This window comes from Protomyctophum parallelum (assembly GCF_964188405.1).
Source record: "Protomyctophum parallelum genome assembly, chromosome: 1".
Classification (NCBI taxonomy): domain Eukaryota; kingdom Metazoa; phylum Chordata; class Actinopteri; order Myctophiformes; family Myctophidae; genus Protomyctophum; species Protomyctophum parallelum.
In genome coordinates, this window is record NC_139697.1 from 106,581,453 (window position 1) to 106,599,722 (window position 18,270).

The 18,270-nt window shown below is 42.2% G+C and overlaps 1 protein-coding gene across 1 annotated transcript in view; it reads right to left on the minus strand.

The window, feature by feature from the left end:
- LOC310872626 (glutamate receptor 4) overlaps positions 1-18,270 on the minus strand; it is a gene marked incomplete at both ends in the record, with an annotated part of 210,722 nt that overhangs the window by 10,518 nt on the left and 181,934 nt on the right. The window contains 3 exons of the mRNA XM_083784656.1: positions 1,294-1,408; positions 2,982-3,229; positions 5,134-5,332. Coding sequence (XP_083640782.1) covers positions 1,294-1,408; positions 2,982-3,229; positions 5,134-5,332 — 562 coding nt within the window. The remainder of the gene's footprint in view (positions 1-1,293; positions 1,409-2,981; positions 3,230-5,133; positions 5,333-18,270) is intronic.

Sequence of the window (18,270 nt, forward strand, 5' to 3'; positions counted from 1 at the left end):
CTCTCAAACTGTCTGCTAAAGCAGCTAACTCCCCCCCCTCTCATGCGTATAGAGTGGTGGTCCGGTGGGTTAGGGTTAGGGCGGGCGGGTGGGTTGGTAGAGACTGACCTTACTTCCCGAGACGTTGGGTCCACACTCGCCTTTATCGTACCACCATTTGTTTTTCAGTTTGTCTAAGACTCCCGCTTCACTCAGTTTCAATACGGCAAGGTTTACGGGAGATCTTCCAAATCGACGGGGGGAGGAGGGGGAGGGGGGGTGGGAGGGGGGAGGGGGGAAATAACATAAATAACATCATAGGACATGTTATTTTATGTTATTCACAGTAAATTCACCCAAAAAAAAAACCCTAAAAAGAGCAGAACTCTGCTGCTCTTTCTTTCTTCACACATAGACGAAGCCACGGAGTCGGGATAGTTGGAGTGTACGTGTCTCTCTCTCTGCGCGTACGCAGACGACGTTGTCGTGTTCGTTGTTTTTTTGGGACTACAGGTCCATTTAAAATGTGTAACGCCTGGCCATAAACGTACGTACCCGGGTATGAAACGCCTTGACCCGGACCCATCTGACTGGGAGTGATAAAAGACACAAAAAAGATGAACCCTCACTAGGGCTGTCAATCACCATCGTTGAGACGATGAATAGACGTCTGGCTAACGTTTGTAAAAAAAATAAGAAAAAAAGACCATCTTTTTTGTGCCAACTATCTATAATTTAGCTGAAAACCACTGATTTTGGGGGGGTGTTTGGGGGGGTGAGGTGGGGGGGGGGGTGTTTGGGCGGTCCTGGGCTAACAGACACATACAGTGAGAACAAGGTCCCGACTCCGTCACTTCCTGGAACAGGGACATACTGCCGGGAACCGTTTCACGCAACGAGTGTGGAGTGGGATGGCACTGTCTGTCAACGCCCAAATATGGACTGGAGTCAACGCGGAAATATGGGCTGGAGTCAACGCGGAAATATGGGCTGGAGTCAACACGGAAATATGGAATGGAACAGGGGGGAAATATGGAATGGAGTCAACACGGAAATATGGACTGGTGAGAGATGTACTTATTGGCGTTATACACCATATATATATATATGTACCATAGCGTGTACATTTAACTGAAGTCACACCGACTCCCGGCAGATGCCAACCTGTTGACCAAAGTGGGCACACACATACAAACAAAACACGTACACAGTGTCTATACCCGCATGTTTGTTTATGTTGTTTAAACACAACAACAACACGCGGGCGCTAAGAGAGGGGACGGGGCGCTAACGGTGGCGCTATAGTGGGCTAACCTTCTCCCCTCCGCCTCCGCTGCCACACTCTCCCTTGTCGTACCACCATTTGTTTTTCAGTTTGTCCAACAGGCCTTGTTCGTTCAGTTTGAGCACAGCCAGGTTGACTGCACTTCTTCAGAACCACAACCACATACAGACAAGACGGTTATTATTGTGCAGCACAAGAGGAGGAGGAGGAGGGGGGGCGACAAGGGGTGGAATTAATTAAAGTGCATCAAATTGTCCTGGTAAAAAAAAAAGACATTAAAACCCGTTATTTGTCATGTATACACTGATCACATTACACATGCTAAATAAATAATAAAGCGTGATTCGTTCATTCATTCCTTCATTCAGTATTGATCATCAATAAAACATTAAACAGGAACGCTAAACAGAAGCTGATCAAACCCTTAGAGTATATAGTGTATAATATCCCTGAGGCGAAATGGACATAGTGGCCGAATTTGGTATTGCAGCGCTTAAGACTATGGACCAGAGCTATAAGTAACATAGTGTTAACACTATGGACACACACACACGCGCGCACACACACACACACACACACACACACACACACACACACACACACACACACACACACACACACACACACACACACACACACACACACACACACACACACACACACACACACACACACACACACACACACACACAGTTGCGCGCAGACATGCACGCAGACATTACCTGGTGAAGATCTGTGAACAGAGGAATTATGAAACGACAGCACTCCCTCAGATAAGATAAGATAAGATAAGATAGTAGCACATGCAAAGCAGCAATAATGAAACGGACTCTCCAACGCCATCCAAAGCAACGTCATGTAAATTAAATAAAAGGTAAAGAATCATTTTAAAACAGAAGTAAGAAAAGTGGTTCCCCCGAAACGTTTTCGCTCGTGACGTTTTGCCCCCCCGGTGACGAAACTAGAGAGAACAGCAGATCTACAAGCTCACAATGAGCTTATAGATCTGCTATTTTACCTAATTATACATTTTGCTTTCCTGGTTTATGGAATGTTTAAAAAAAAAATGTCTTTGAAGACACTACTTTTCATGAAAAGATTTATCATCAAATTTCGTTTTTAATTCACGAAAATGTCTGCTTTTTTTGTGAATGTTTTTTTTTTCTTTTTTAATTTTCGAAATAGTAATACGAATTAAAAAATATTAATAATAACATAGGAAACCAAAAATTAAATTAAAAGGGACCCATTAAACATTGTGACCGTGACCCCAAATGGGTCCCGAGCCACATGTTTGGTGTTTGCTAGATTAGAGGCAGCACACCAGGGCGGGCGGAATGTCGCAACAACAGCGACCGTTACCATGACGACGCAACGTCGTCTGCATATTGTTGTTAGGGACAGGTCGGTTTCTAAAGAGTTTTACCCCTGGAGGAAAACAGGGGAGGGTTACGCCCCCCCCCCCCCCCTGGAGGAAAACAGGGGAGGGTTACGCCCCCCCTGGAGGAAAACAGGGGAGGGTTACGCCTTTCTGATCTCAGTCTAATGGAAGGTCAGCTAATTTTACTGGGTACGAACATTTTTCTCCAGTGGTTACACTTTGTTTAAAAAAAAAACCCCAAAACCGACCTGTCCCTCTTTTTAGCAGAACAACAACAACAAGGAAGACGACAATGTCGTCGGCGTACGCCGCCGCTTGTCGCGCCACTCCACCCACCTTAGCTGTGATCCTTTGGGCGTGGCCACGCCGTAGCCCTTGGAGTCCAGGTTGCCGCCCACTTTCATGGTGTCGCAGGGCTTGCGCTGCTCCGTGTACTCGTTCATGGTGGACTCCAGCAGGAAGGCGTACTTCCCCTTGGACTTGCGGACGCGCGCCACGCCCTCCGCCGTCCGCTTGGTGAACACGGTGGGCTCGGCCGACTTCATGAAGCCCCACATCTTCTCGTAGACGGCGATCTTTGACCTCTGGAGGGAGGGGAGGGAGGGAGGGAGGGAGGGAGGGAGGGAGGAGGGGCGGCAAATTCAGATTTTTTGAGTTTTAGTCTCTCATAGTCATAGTCGAGTTTTCATTTGGTCTTTGTCACATTTTAGTCACCTGGAATGTTTCAGTGTTAGTCTAGTTTTAGTCGACTAAATGTCATAGGATTTTAGTCGACTAAATCTACAGTTGATTTAGTCGAACAAAATGTGTTTTGGCGGGCCTTGATGCCGTCGCAATGACCTTCATGCCGTCGCAATGCCGCGACGCGTTGTGAGCTTGTAGATCGGCTATTTTTCAGCATGCAACCAAGTGTAAAATGACTTATACTGGATCTCTTGTTCACTGGTCCCTTCCTTACATTTTAGTCTAGTTTTTATTTTAATTTTAAATCGTCAGTCTATTTAGTCTTAGTTCAGTGACCTCTGGAGGGAGGGGGGGGGGGAGGGAGGGGGGAGAAAGACTTGAGGGGAGGGATTTCCACGCAGTGGTGGAAAGTCCTGTAGAACATTCAGTGATTTCACTTAAAATATCATTTTTTTTTGGATAATCCTCCCTACTATAGAGTGTGCTGACCATATAAGGAGTTCCTCCCTACTATAGAGTGTGCTGACCATATAAGGAGTTCCTCCCTACTATAGAGTGTGCTGACCATATAAGGAGTTCCTCCCTACTATATAGTGTGCTGACCATATAAGGAGTTCCTCCCTACTATAGTGTGTGCTGACCATATAAGGAGTTCCTCCCTACTATATAGTGTGCTGACCATATAAGGAGTTCCTCCCTACTATAGTGTGTGCTGACCATATAAGGAGTTCCTCCCTACTATATAGTGTGTTGACCATATAAGGAGTTCCTCCCTGTCCCCAGTGAACCCCTGGGGTAAAAAAAAAAAAACCCTAGTTTTGGCTTTTGGTAAGCCTTCATCCAATCAGTATGAGATGGGGGGGGGCCTTCCTCCAATCATGACGGAGTGTGGGCGGGCCTTGGTGTGTGTGCTGTCGGCCTGTCGATACCGATTCCGACACAGTATCGGGACGTCTTTACTCACAACAAATATCCAATCCAATGGACATGCTGTGTGTGTGTGTGTGTGTGTGTACATGCGTGGCGTGCGTCTGTGCGTGGCTGTGTTGTTTTCGTCGACTAAAACTAAGACGAAAAATGTTCGTCGACTACCTTTTTCCACGGAAGAAAACTAAATGGAAACTAAATGAAAACTATGCTATGGTGACTAAAACTAAGACTAAATATACTGACAATTTCGTCAACAAATAAAAACTAGACTAAAATGTAAGGAAGGGACTAGTGGACGAGAGATCCAGTATAAGTCATTTTACACATGGTTGCATGCTGAAAATAGCCGATCTACAAGCTCACAACGCGTCGCAGCGCGACGCGTTGTGAGCTTGTAGATCGGCTATTTTCAGCAAGTGTAAAAACAGTCATTACGACGGCATCAAAAATACATTTTAGTCGACTAAATCAACTGTAGATTTAGTCGACTAAAATCTCATGACATTTAGTCGACTAAAACTAGACTAACACCAACACATTCCAGTTGACTAAAATGTGACTAAAACGAAATGAAAACTATTAAAAAGACTATGACTAAAACTAAAATCTGCTGCCAAAAACAACACTGGTGCATGGCTGTGTGTGCCTGCGTACGTGTGTGCGTGCGTGTGGCTGTACGTGTGTGCGTGGCTGTACGTGCGTGCGTGCGTGCGTGGCTGTGTGTCCGTGGCTGTACGTGCGTGCGTGTGTGCGTGGCTGTGTGTGCGTGGCTGTGTGTGCGTGGCTGTGTGTGCGTGGCTGTACGTGCGTGGCTGTACGTGCGTGGCTGTGTGTGCGTGCGTGTGTACGTGCGTGCGTGGCCGCTGCGCCTCACTCTAAAGAACTCCTTGGTGGATCCAGAGTCCAGCGTTCCGTAGGCGATGTCCGTCTGCTTGGCGAGGTCCTCGGCGCTCTCGATGGGTGACACCATCCTCTCCACCGTCAGGAAGGCGGCCAGGTTGGCCGTGTAGGACGAGATGATGATGAGGGTGAAGAACCACCACACCCCCCCCACGATGCGCCCCGACAGAGACCTGGGAGAGAGAGAGAGATCATTATCTACCTCGCACGCCCCACGATGCGCCCCGACAGAGACCTGGGAGAGAGAGAGAGATCATTATCTACCTCATACCCCCCACGATGCGCCCCGACAGAGACCTGGGAGAGAGAGAGATCATTATCTACCTCATACCCCCCACGATGCGCCCCGACAGAGACCTGGGAGAGAGAGAGAGATCATTATCTACCTCATACCCCCCACAATGCGCCCCGACAGAGACCTGGGAGAGAGAGAGAGAGATCATTATCTACCTCATACTCCCCACGATGCGCCCCGACAGAGACCTGGGAGAGAGAGAGATCATTATCTACCTCATACTCCCCACGATGCGCCCTGACAGAGACCTGGGAGAGAGAGAGAGATCATTATCTACGTCATACCCCCCACGATGCGCCCCGACAGAGACCTGGGAGAGAGAGAGAGATTATTATCTACCTCGCACGCCCACGATGCGCCCCGACAGAGACCTGGGAGAGAGAGAGATCATTATCTACCTCATACCCCCCACGATGCGCCCCGACAGAGACCTGGGAGAGAGAGAGAGATCATTAACTACCTCGCACGCCCACGATGCGCCCCGACAGAGACCTGGGAGAGAGAGAGAGAGAGATCATTAACTACCTCGCACGCCCATGATACGCCCCGACAGAGACCTGAGAGAGAGAGAGAGAGATCATTATCTACCTCATACTCCCCACGATGCGCCCCGACAGAGACCTGGGAGAGAGAGAGAGATCATTATCTACCTCGCACGCCCACGATCCGCCCGGCCGGGACCTGGGAGAGAGAGAGAGAGATCATTGACTACCTTGCACGCCCACGATAGAGATTTGGAGAGAGAGACAGAACATTTCACAGAAGAGGCTCAGACAATAACGTTTTATTTCCCGTCTGTCCGTCCGTCTACAACATTATACATGAAAAGGTCTACTTTTAAATCTACTTGTGGGGTTAGAGAGGAATATAATGCCATAAAGCTGTCATGAAATAAAGACACACTGCCATAAAGCTGTTTAAACTGTCATGAAATAAAGACACACTGCCATAAAGCTGTTTAGACTGTCATAAAATAAAGACACACTGCTGTTTAGACTGTCATAAGATAAAGACACACTGCCATAAAGCTGTTTAGACTGTCATAAGATAAAGACACACTGCCATAAAGCTGTTTAGACTGTCATAAGATAAAGACACACTGCCATAAAGCTGTTTAGACTGTCATAAAATAAAGACACACTGCTGTTTAGACTGTCGTAAAATAAAGACACACTGCCATAAAGCTGTTTAGACCGTCATAAAATAAAGACACACTGCTGTTTAGACTGTCATAAGATAAAGACACACTGCTGTTTAGACTGTCATAAAATAAAGACACACTGCCATAAAGCTGTTTAAACTGTCATAAAATAAAGACACACTGCCATAAAGATGTTTAGACTGTCATAAGATAAAGACACACTGCCATAAAGCTGTTTAGACTGTCATAAAATAAAGACACACTGCCATAAAGCTGTTTAGACCGTCATAAAATAAAGACACACTGCCATAAAGCTGTTTAGACTGTCATAAAATAAAGACACACTGCTGTTTAGACTGTCATAAGATAAAGACACACTGCCATAAAGCTGTTTAGACTGTCATAAAATAAAGACACACTGCCATAAAGCTGTTTAGACTGTCATAAAATAAAGACACACTGCTGTTTAGACTGTCATAAAATAAAGACACACTGCCATAAAGCTGTTTAGACTGTCATAAAATAAAGACACACTGCCATAAAGCTGTTTAGACTGTCATAAAATAAAGACACACTGCCATAAAGCTGTTTAGACTGTCATAAAATAAAGACACACTGCCATAAAGCTGTTTAGACTGTCATAAGATAAAGACACACTGCCATAAAGCTGTTTAGACTGTCATAAAATAAAGACACACTGCCATAAAGCTGTTTAGACTGTCGTAAAATAAAGACACACTGCCATAAAGATGTTTAGACTGTCATAAGATAAAGACACACTGCCATAAAGCTGTTTAGACCGTCATAAAATAAAGACACACTGCCATAAAGCTGTTTAAACTGTCATAAAATAAAGACACACTGCCATAAAGATGTTTAGACTGTCATAAGATAAAGACACACTGCCATAAAGCTGTTTAGACCGTCATAAAATAAAGACACACTGCCATAAAGCTGTTTAGACTGTCATAAAATAAAGACACACTGCCATAAAGCTGTTTAGACCGTCATAAAATAAAGACACACTGCCATAAAGATGTTTAGACTGTCATAAGATAAAGACACACTGCCATAAAGCTGTTTAGACTGTCATAAAATAAAGACACACTGCCATAAAGCTGTTTAGACTGTCATAAAATAAAGACACACTGCCATAAAGCTGTTTAGACTGTCATAAGATAAAGACACACTGCCATAAAGCTGTTTAGACTGTCATAAAATAAAGACACACTGCCATAAAGCTGTTTAGACTGTCGTAAAATAAAGACACACTGCCATAAAGATGTTTAGACTGTCATAAGATAAAGACACACTGCCATAAAGCTGTTTAGACCGTCATAAAATAAAGACACACTGCCATAAAGCTGTTTAAACTGTCATAAAATAAAGACACACTGCCATAAAGATGTTTAGACTGTCATAAGATAAAGACACACTGCCATAAAGCTGTTTAGACCGTCATAAAATAAAGACACACTGCCATAAAGCTGTTTAGACTGTCATAAAATAAAGACACACTGCCATAAAGCTGTTTAGACCGTCATAAAATAAAGACACACTGCCATAAAGATGTTTAGACTGTCATAAGATAAAGACACACTGCCATAAAGCTGTTTAGACTGTCATAAAATAAAGACACACTGCCATAAAGCTGTTTAGACTGTCGTAAAATAAAGACACACTGCCATAAAGCTGTTTAGACTGTCATAAGATAAAGACACACTGCCATAAAGCTGTTTAGACTGTCATAAAATAAAGACACACTGCCATAAAGCTGTTTAGACTGTCATAAAATAAAGACACACTGCCATAAAGCTGTTTAGACTGTCATAAAATAAAGACACACTGCCATAAAGCTGTTTAGACTGTCATAAGATAAAGACACACTGCCATAAAGCTGTTTAGACTGTCATAAAATAAAGACACACTGCCATAAAGCTGTTTAGACTGTCATAAGATAAAGACACACTGCCATAAAGCTGTTTAGACTGTCATAAAATAAAGACACACTGCCATAAAGCTGTTTAGACTGTTATAAAATAAAGACACACTGCCATAAAGCTGTTTAGACTGTCATAAAATAAAGACACACTGCCATAAAGCTGTTTAGACTGTCATAAGATAAAGACACACTGCCATAAAGCTGTTTAGACTGTCATAAAATAAAGACACACTGCCATAAATCTGTTTAAACTGTCATAAAATAAAGACACACTGCCATAAAGCTGTTTAGACTGTCATGAAATAAAGACACACTGCCATAAAGCTGTTTAGACTGTCATAAGATAAAGACACACTGCCATAAAGCTGTTTAGACTGTCATAAAATAAAGACACACTGCCATAAAGCTGTTTAGACTGTTATAAAATAAAGACACACTGCCATAAAGCTGTTTAGACTGTCATAAAATAAAGACACACTGCCATAAAGCTGTTTAGACTGTCATAAGATAAAGACACACTGCCATAAAGCTGTTTAGACTGTCATAAAATAAAGACACACTGCCATAAAGCTGTTTAGACTGTCATAAGATAAAGACACACTGCCATAAAGCTGTTTAGACTGTCATAAAATAAAGACACACTGCCATAAAGCTGTTTAGACTGTCATAAGATAAAGACACACTGCCATAAAGCTGTTTAGACTGTCATAAAATAAAGACACACTGCCAAAAATCTGTTTAAACTGTCATAAAATAAAGACACACTGCCATAAAGCTGTTTAGACTGTCATGAAATAAAGACACACTGCCATAAAGCTGTTTAGACTGTCATAAGATAAAGACACACTGCCATAAAGCTGTTTAGACTGTCATAAAATAAAGACACACTGCCATAAAGCTGTTTAGACTGTCATAAAATAAAGACACACTGCCATAAAGCTGTTTAGACTGTCATAAAATAAAGACACACTGCCATAAAGCTGTTTAGACTGTCATAAAATAAAGACACACTGCCATAAAGCTGTTTAAACTGTCATAAGATAAAGACACACTGCCATAAAGCTGTTTAGACTGTCATAAGATAAAGACACACTGCCATAAAGCTGTTTAGACTGTCATAAAATAAAGACACACTGCCATAAAGCTGTTTAGACTGTCATAAAATAAAGACACACTGCCATAAAGCTGTTTAGACTGTCATAAAATAAAGACACACTGCCATAAAGCTGTTTAGACTGTCATAAGATAAAGACACACTGCCATAAAGCTGTTTAGACTGTCATAAAATAAAGACACACTGCCATAAAGCTGTTTAGACTGTCATAAGATAAAGACACACTGCCATAAAGCTGTTTAGACTGTCATAAAATAAAGACACACTGCCATAAAGCTGTTTAGACTGTTATAAAATAAAGACACACTGCCATAAAGCTGTTTAGACTGTCATAAAATAAAGACACACTGCCATAAAGCTGTTTAGACTGTCATAAAATAAAGACACACTGCTGTTTAGACTGTCATAAAATAAAGACACACTGCCAAAAATCTGTTTAAACTGTCATAAAATAAAGACACACTGCCATAAAGCTGTTTAGACTGTCATAAAATAAAGACACACTGCCAAAAATCTGTTTAAACTGTCATAAGATAAAGACACACTGCCATAAAGCTGTTTAGACTGTCATAAAATAAAGACACACTGCCAAAAATCTGTTTAAACTGTCATAAAATAAAGACACACTGCCATAAAGCTGTTTAGACTGTCATGAAATAAAGACACACTGCCATAAAGCTGTTTAGACTGTCATAAGATAAAGACACACTGCCATAAAGCTGTTTAGACTGTCATAAAATAAAGACACACTGCCATAAAGCTGTTTAGACTGTCATAAAATAAAGACACACTGCCATAAAGCTGTTTAGACTGTCATAAAATAAAGACACACTGCCATAAAGCTGTTTAGACTGTCATAAAATAAAGACACACTGCCATAAAGCTGTTTAAACTGTCATAAGATAAAGACACACTGCCATAAAGCTGTTTAGACTGTCATAAGATAAAGACACACTGCCATAAAGCTGTTTAGACTGTCATAAAATAAAGACACACTGCCATAAAGCTGTTTAGACTGTCATGAGATAAAGACACACTGCCATAAAGCTGTTTAAACTGTCATAAGATAAAGACACACTGCCATAAAGCTGTTTAGACTGTCATAAAATAAAGACACACTGCCATAAAGCTGTTTAGACTGTCATAAGATAAAGACACACTGCCATAAAGCTGTTTAGACTGTCATAAGATAAAGACACACTGCCATAAAGCTGTTTAGACTGTCATAAAATAAAGACACACTGCCATAAAGCTGTTTAGACTGTCATAAAATAAAGACACACTGCCATAAAGCTGTTTAGACTGTCATGAAATAAAGACACACTGCCATAAAGCTGTTTAGACTGTCATGAAATAAAGACACACTGCCATAAAGCTGTTTAGACTGTCATAAGATAAAGACACACTGCCATAAAGCTGTTTAGACTGTCATAAAATAAAGACACACTGCCATAAAGCTGTTTAGACTGTCATAAAATAAAGACACACTGCCATAAAGCTGTTTAGACTGTCATAAGATAAAGACACACTGCCATAAAGCTGTTTAAACTGTCATAAAATAAAGACACACTGCCATAAAGCTGTTTAGACTGTCATGAAATAAAGACACACTGCCATAAAGCTGTTTAGACTGTCATAAAATAAAGACACACTGCCATAAAGCTGTTTAAACTGTCATAAAATAAATACACACTGCCATAAAGCTGTTTAGACTGTCATAAAATAAAGACACACTGCCATAAAGCTGTTTAGACTGTCATAAGATAAAGACACACTGCCATAAAGCTGTTTAAACTGTCATAAAATAAAGACACACTGCCATAAAGCTGTTTAGACTGTCATAAAATAAAGACACACTGCCATAAAGCTGTTTAGACTGTCATAAGATAAAGACACACTGCCATAAAGATGTTTAGACTGTCATAAGATAAAGACACACTGCCATAAAGCTGTTTAGACTGTCATAAAATAAAGACACACTGCTGTTTAGACTGTCATAAAATAAAGACACACTGCCATAAAGCTGTTTAGACTGTCATGAAATAAAGACACACTGCCATAAAGCTGTTTAGACTGTCATAAAATAAAGACACACTGCCATAAAGCTGTTTAGACTGTCATAAAATAAAGACACACTGCCATAAAGCTGTTTAAACTGTCATAAGATAAAGACACACTGCCATAAAGCTGTTTAGACTGTCATGAAATAAAGACACACTGCCATAAAGCTGTTTAGACTGTCATAAAATAAAGACACACTGCCATAAAGCTGTTTAAACTGTCATAAAATAAAGACACACTGCCATAAAATAAAGTGAGTGTAAATAGAGGAATCTCCATTATTCTACAAAGTGCAAATATGTAGAAGATACAACAGACACACTTTCTCAAAGCCACCATCACAGACAAACAGCTACAGACACACGACAAACGTATTAGCTTTTAGCTCCATTGATTAAATATTACAATGTCTATAACATCGTTGCGTCGGTCACTCCAGCTCAATCTGAGCCGTAATTCTGAGATAAACGGCTATATAACGGTCTGTCGGATCCAGCTTTGTGTGCGTGACGCCATCTTGCTTCAGGCACGCAGGCGTTACAGCCCTCCCAGACACTCTAGTGTTAAATGGATCAGAAAGACCTCACAGACCTCCCAGACACTCTAGTGTTAACACAAAAAATGCTGGAAACGTATCCATACGCTTTATTAATATCGAACGCCGTACGCGCGAAGCGTATCTATACGTTTTATACGTTTTTTTAATTGCTTACTGTACATCAACGTCCTATGCTCCAGGACACCGAAGAAACTAACAGCGATCCTCTCCAGGAAGGTCCAATATGTGATCCGGGAGTAAAAAGCCCCTCCCTCCTGAAAAGAGGTCTGTCTGTGGCGAAGACGCTCCCTCCTCCAATGCCTCCATTACACGTATGGGTCTGCACGGCAACGGCATAGACCAACGCAGATGTCAGGGCATCTAAAATGGAGTTACCCATACTCTAGTAGTAGTCTAGTGTCTGTGAATACACTCGATTCCCCCTCCCCTCCTGTTTCTACATGGTTTCTCCCAAGGAATCTTTGTGGGGGGAGTCTCTTCTGCCCGGATCGCATTGCAGTTTGAGTTCCCCCCCCACTGGCCCCAGGCCACACTGCGCCTTGCAATCGCCTTGCACCGCTCTCTCATTCTCGGAAAAAGATATAACGCAGTCGTGTCGATTTGCCCTCTGCCAGTATATAAACCAAGAATAATCTTCAACGATCGCCATTTCATAACGTTTTCAACACGCACACGGCACACGCCATGATCAACTAACTGCCTGGCTACGTCTTCAGTCTTCACCAGCCATCGCTATCCGTTGTGTGCATCGCCATCGCGTCTTCACTTTGTTTGGGCAAAGAAGCACGGATAGTAGAGATCAGCGATGGAAAAGAGCTTTATCCACGGCAGATAAGTAATGACGTATTATCGAAGGACCGCCATGATCAACTTACTGCCTACGTCTTCGTCAGCCAATGCAGCCATCATCGCTATCCGTTGTGTGATTGTGGATGTAGGCTACATCCACGGTATCGAGAGAGACGCCCGGCTGTGATATAGGTCTTATCACTGCAATTATAATGAATAAAAAGGCTACAATCACACAACGGATAGCGATGGCTGCATTGGCTGGTGACAACGTAGCCTCGGTCCCAGGCAGTTAGTTGATCATGGCGGTCCCTCGATAATACGTCATTACTTATCTGCCGTGGATAAAGCTCTTTTCCATCGCTGATCTCTACTATACGTGCTTCTTTGCCCAAACAAAGTGAAGACGCGATAGCGTTGTCCAACAAAGCGGCCAGTTATTTGATCATCTCTCTCTCCTGTGCTTCTTTCCTCAAACATGTCCAGACATGTCAACCTCAACCACTAAACTCACCGATCCAGTAACGCATCTCACCGTTATACTATCGTTCTGAAGGCAGATATAAAAATAAACATAAATAAATTATTGTCATATACATACTACACACTGAATGAAAGCCCTAATTGTCTACTTTTAGGAGGAAAACAAATACATAATATTGATCCCATGTACAGTTTGTCAGTAGGCTATTGAATGCAGTTGTTCAGGTCCAACTATTATTCACAAAATAAGGCCTATAGCGACATGTACATATTATATACCGTATGAAACAGAAGACCCTCTGCTTTCATAAGAAAAAAACTAATACTGTAATAATAATAAAAATCACACCCCTGTGAAGTGAGCATTTCCTCATGAAGTTATCATAGCGAGTTATAAAGGTTTAAAGTCACAGAGATTGACAGGCAGATATAAACATAAATAAATTATTATCATATACATACTACACACTGAATGAAAGCCCTGAATGTCTACTTTTAGGAGGAAAACAAATATACAAATATATACAAATATAGTTTGTCAGTAATTGGCTATTGAATGCAGCTTGCGCCCACCAGAGAGGATTTCAGAAAATGCATGGACCAGAAGAACTATTATTCACAAAATAAGGCCTATAGCGACATGTACATACTATATACCGTATGAAACAGAAGACTCTCTGCTTTCATAAGAAAAATACTTCTACTGTAATAATAATGAAAATCACACCCCTGTGAAGTGAGCAGTGCATCACTTCACAGGGGTGTGATTTTTTTTTTGTATATAGTATGTACATGTCGCTATAGGCCTTATTTTGTGAATAATAGTTCTTCTGGTCCATGCATTTTCTGAAATCCTCTCTGGTGGGCGCAAGCTGCATTCAATAGCCAATTACTGACAAACTATACATGGGACCATGTGTATTTGTTTTCCTCCTAAAAGTAGACATTCAGGGCTTTCATTCAGTGTGTAGTATGTATATGATATTATTTGTGTTCATTTTTATATCTGTCTGTCAATGTCTGTCAACTTCAACCTTCCATATCTCTGCTGTTTTTTCAAAAGAGCAGCGTGCTGCGAAAAGCAGGTGTTAGAAAAAGGTCAATATCTCCAGAATGGAAGATGGTAGAATCATAATTTTTTTTTTTAATTGAAGTGGACTAGTTTGGCTTCCTTTTGATTTATGCGGTGTGATTCTCGCTATAAGAGGCCCCTCGCTGTGGGCCCCGAAAAAGTTCAGAAGTCCCAATGTTAATCGCTCAGCACCACCAAGCCTGAGCAAATAGAAAACTCTAGCAATCAATGTGTTAAATGGATCAGAAAGACCTCACAGCCCTCCCAGACACTCTAGTGTTAAATGGATCAGAAAGACCTCACAGCCCTCCCAGACACTCTAGTGTTAAATGGATCAGAAAGACCTCACAGCCCTCCCAGACACTCTAGTGTTAAATGGATCAGAAAGACCTCACAGCCCTCCCAGACACTCTAGTGTTAAATGGATCAGAAAGACCTCACAGACCTCCCAGACACTCTAGTGTTAAATGGATCAGAAAGACCTCACAGCCCTCCCAGACACTCTAGTGTTAAATGGATCAGAAAGACCTCACAGCCCTCCCAGACACTCTATTGTTAAATGGATCAGAAAGACCTCACAGCCCTCCCAGACACTCTAGTGTTAAATGGATCAGAAAGACCTCACAGCCCTCCCAGACACTCTAGTGTTAAATGGATCAGAAAGACCTCCCAGCCCTCCCAGACACTCTAGTGTTAAATGGATCAGAAAGACCTCCCAGCCCTCCCAGACACTCTAGTGTTAAATGGATCAGAAAGACCTCACAGCCCTCCCAGACACTCTAGTGTTAAATGGATCAGAAAGACCTCACAGACCTCCCAGACACTCTAGTGTTAAATGGATCAGAAAGACCTCACAGCCCTCCCAGACACTCTAGTGTTAAATGGATCAGAAAGACCTCACAGCCCTCCCAGACACTCTAGTGTTAAATGGATCAGAAAGACCTCACAGCCCTCCCAGACACTCTAGTGTTAAATGGATCAGAAAGACCTCACAGACCTCCCAGACACTCTAGTGTTAAATGGATCAGAAAGACCTCACAGCCCTCCCAGACACTCTAGTGTTAAATGGATCAGAAAGACCTCACAGCCCTCCCAGACACTCTAGTGTTAAATGGATCGGAAAGACCTCACAGCCCTCCCAGACACTCTAGTTACAGCTTAGACAGGCACCCTCCGTAGCCATATTCAAAGCACAGCTCAAGACCCAAGACCTCTTTACTCTAGCCTTTAGTTGAGGTTTTAAACCCGTTTTCCCTTACTGCCTTGCCTGTTTTACTGCTGTTGTTTTATAGTTGTTTTATGCTCTTTGCTATTGTTTTGTATTGTCTTTTTTTATTGTCTACTGTGTTTTTTGCTTGCTCATTAACTGTTATTTTACATTGGTGTTTTTAGCTTGTTCTGCCCTGTAAAGCACTTTGCATCGTTGCATCTATCATATTTTCATAGAACACGTTTAACGCCAACATTATCTCAACAGAACAATATCCCAAAATCACAGACAATATCCAGTCTAATATCATGATATGGGTATAATATGAACCCATTCTGGGCGGGAACCCCTTTTGGTGATAGCATTACGTTGTGCTTTATAGCTATTGAAAAACAGCAGATCTACAAGCTCGTCGCGCGCCACTCGGTGGCGCGCGACGAGCTTGTAGGTCTGCTATTTTTGGAAAAGATCGAAGAACGACTGACATAGAAACATAGCTTTTTCAGAAAACTGTCATTTTCAAACAGACATTTTTAGAATCTGGTCTCAGGTCAGAATGCGTTAAAGAACCACCATTCTTCTGTGCGTTAGAATCTGATCTCAGGTCAGAATGGGTTAAAGAACCACCATTCTTATGTGCGTTAGAATCTGGTCTCAGGTCAGAACGGGTTAATACTAGGGATGTCCCAATCACGTATCGTTTTTCTTTTTGACTCCCGATCAGATTCCGATCACTCCGAAAACAACACGATCATCTCCCGATTTCCGCTCTGGCCGCGATGAGTGAGGGCCGTTGGATGGATGGATGGATGGATGGATGGATGGACGTCTATATATGGGGCTGCTTACGTGTGACGCGGAGCTTATCAAATCCTCGGTCTGGTCTCTCTGCCGCCCCCTGGCTGTGTGGAGGACGTGCTGCAACACACAGGCTGGGTCTGGTGTTCCTTTCACCTCCCTGCTGAGAATCTTACAAACTCTATCATCCATAAAATCTATGATATTTATATGATGTATAAGATCTATGATATTTATATGATGTATAAGATCTATGATATTTATATGATGTATAAGATCTATGATATTTATATGATCCATAAGATCTGTGACAGATTTATATGATCCATAAGATCTGTGACAGATTTATATGATCCATAAGGGCTTAATTAGGCACATCTAGGATGTATCCATAATGTAGAAATGAGATTAAAACATAATAATGATATTATATTTGATTGTACAACGGACAACAAGCCTGCTATTTGATTGGATGACAGACAAAAAGCCTGATATGCGATTGGGCAACGGACAACAAGCCTGATATGTGATTGGATAACAGACAACAAGCCTGCTATTTGATTGGATGACGGACAACAAGCCTGCTATTTGATTGGATGACGGACAACAAGCCTGCTATGTGATTGGATGACGGACAAACAAGCCTGTTCTTTGATTGGATGGCTGCTCACCCATCCACGCCCACATTCACACAGATTTACATAGATTGCTCAAGGACACTTTGACAGTAACGCTGGGGAGGCCCACAGGGATCGAACCATCGGGCCGCTCTACCGCTGAGCCACTGTCGTGTTGTGGACTGAGAACAGCGGCTGTTTTTGGTAAGGCGAAGATACAAATGGTTAAAAACTACAAATGGTCAAAAAGAAAACTACAAATGGTCAAAAACTACAAATGGTCATACTAGTCAGCCATGTGTCCACCAGTGTGGAGTGTTACTTTTTTCTGCTTTCAAAGAATTTCCCCCAAAAAACTAAACAGCCAGAGCTGTCTGTCTGTCTGTCTGTCTGTAGGGACTTTAAAGTCGGCTAGTGTCCTCTCAGCGCCTGCGTGCGGTTTCTGTCTCCAGCAGAGTCATCATTATCTACGACGTGGACAAAAACACTGAACATTTTCTATTTTTAAAATGCAAAGCAGAGTCAGGGGAAAAAATGCTCAGTGGAAGAAAAATGCAAAAAAATGCATCGGTGGACACAGACCCTTAAAAAGGACCTGGAGAGAACTGCCACGCACGCACGCACGCACGCACTGGAGAGTACAGCCACACAAACACACACACACACACACACACACACAGTGCAGTAGGGTAGCGGTGACTCAGTCAGAAGCACATTGAACCGAGACTAATGAGACGATGATTAGTGATATTATGATTATTATCAAAGGTCTCTACACACGTAAGGAATCGACCAATCAGAGGTCTCTAAACACACCACGGGCGTCAGGAATCGACCAATGAGAGGTCTCTCTACACACACCACAGGCGTAAGGAATCGACCAATCAGAGGTCTCTATACACCACGGGCGTCAGGAATCGACCATGTGTGAATAATGGCCGTGTCGTTTGATCAGAACCGTGTTAGAATTAATGGAACAAAATAAATGCCTCCGGTGTTTAAAGACCTTACATAACCATGACATTCAAAG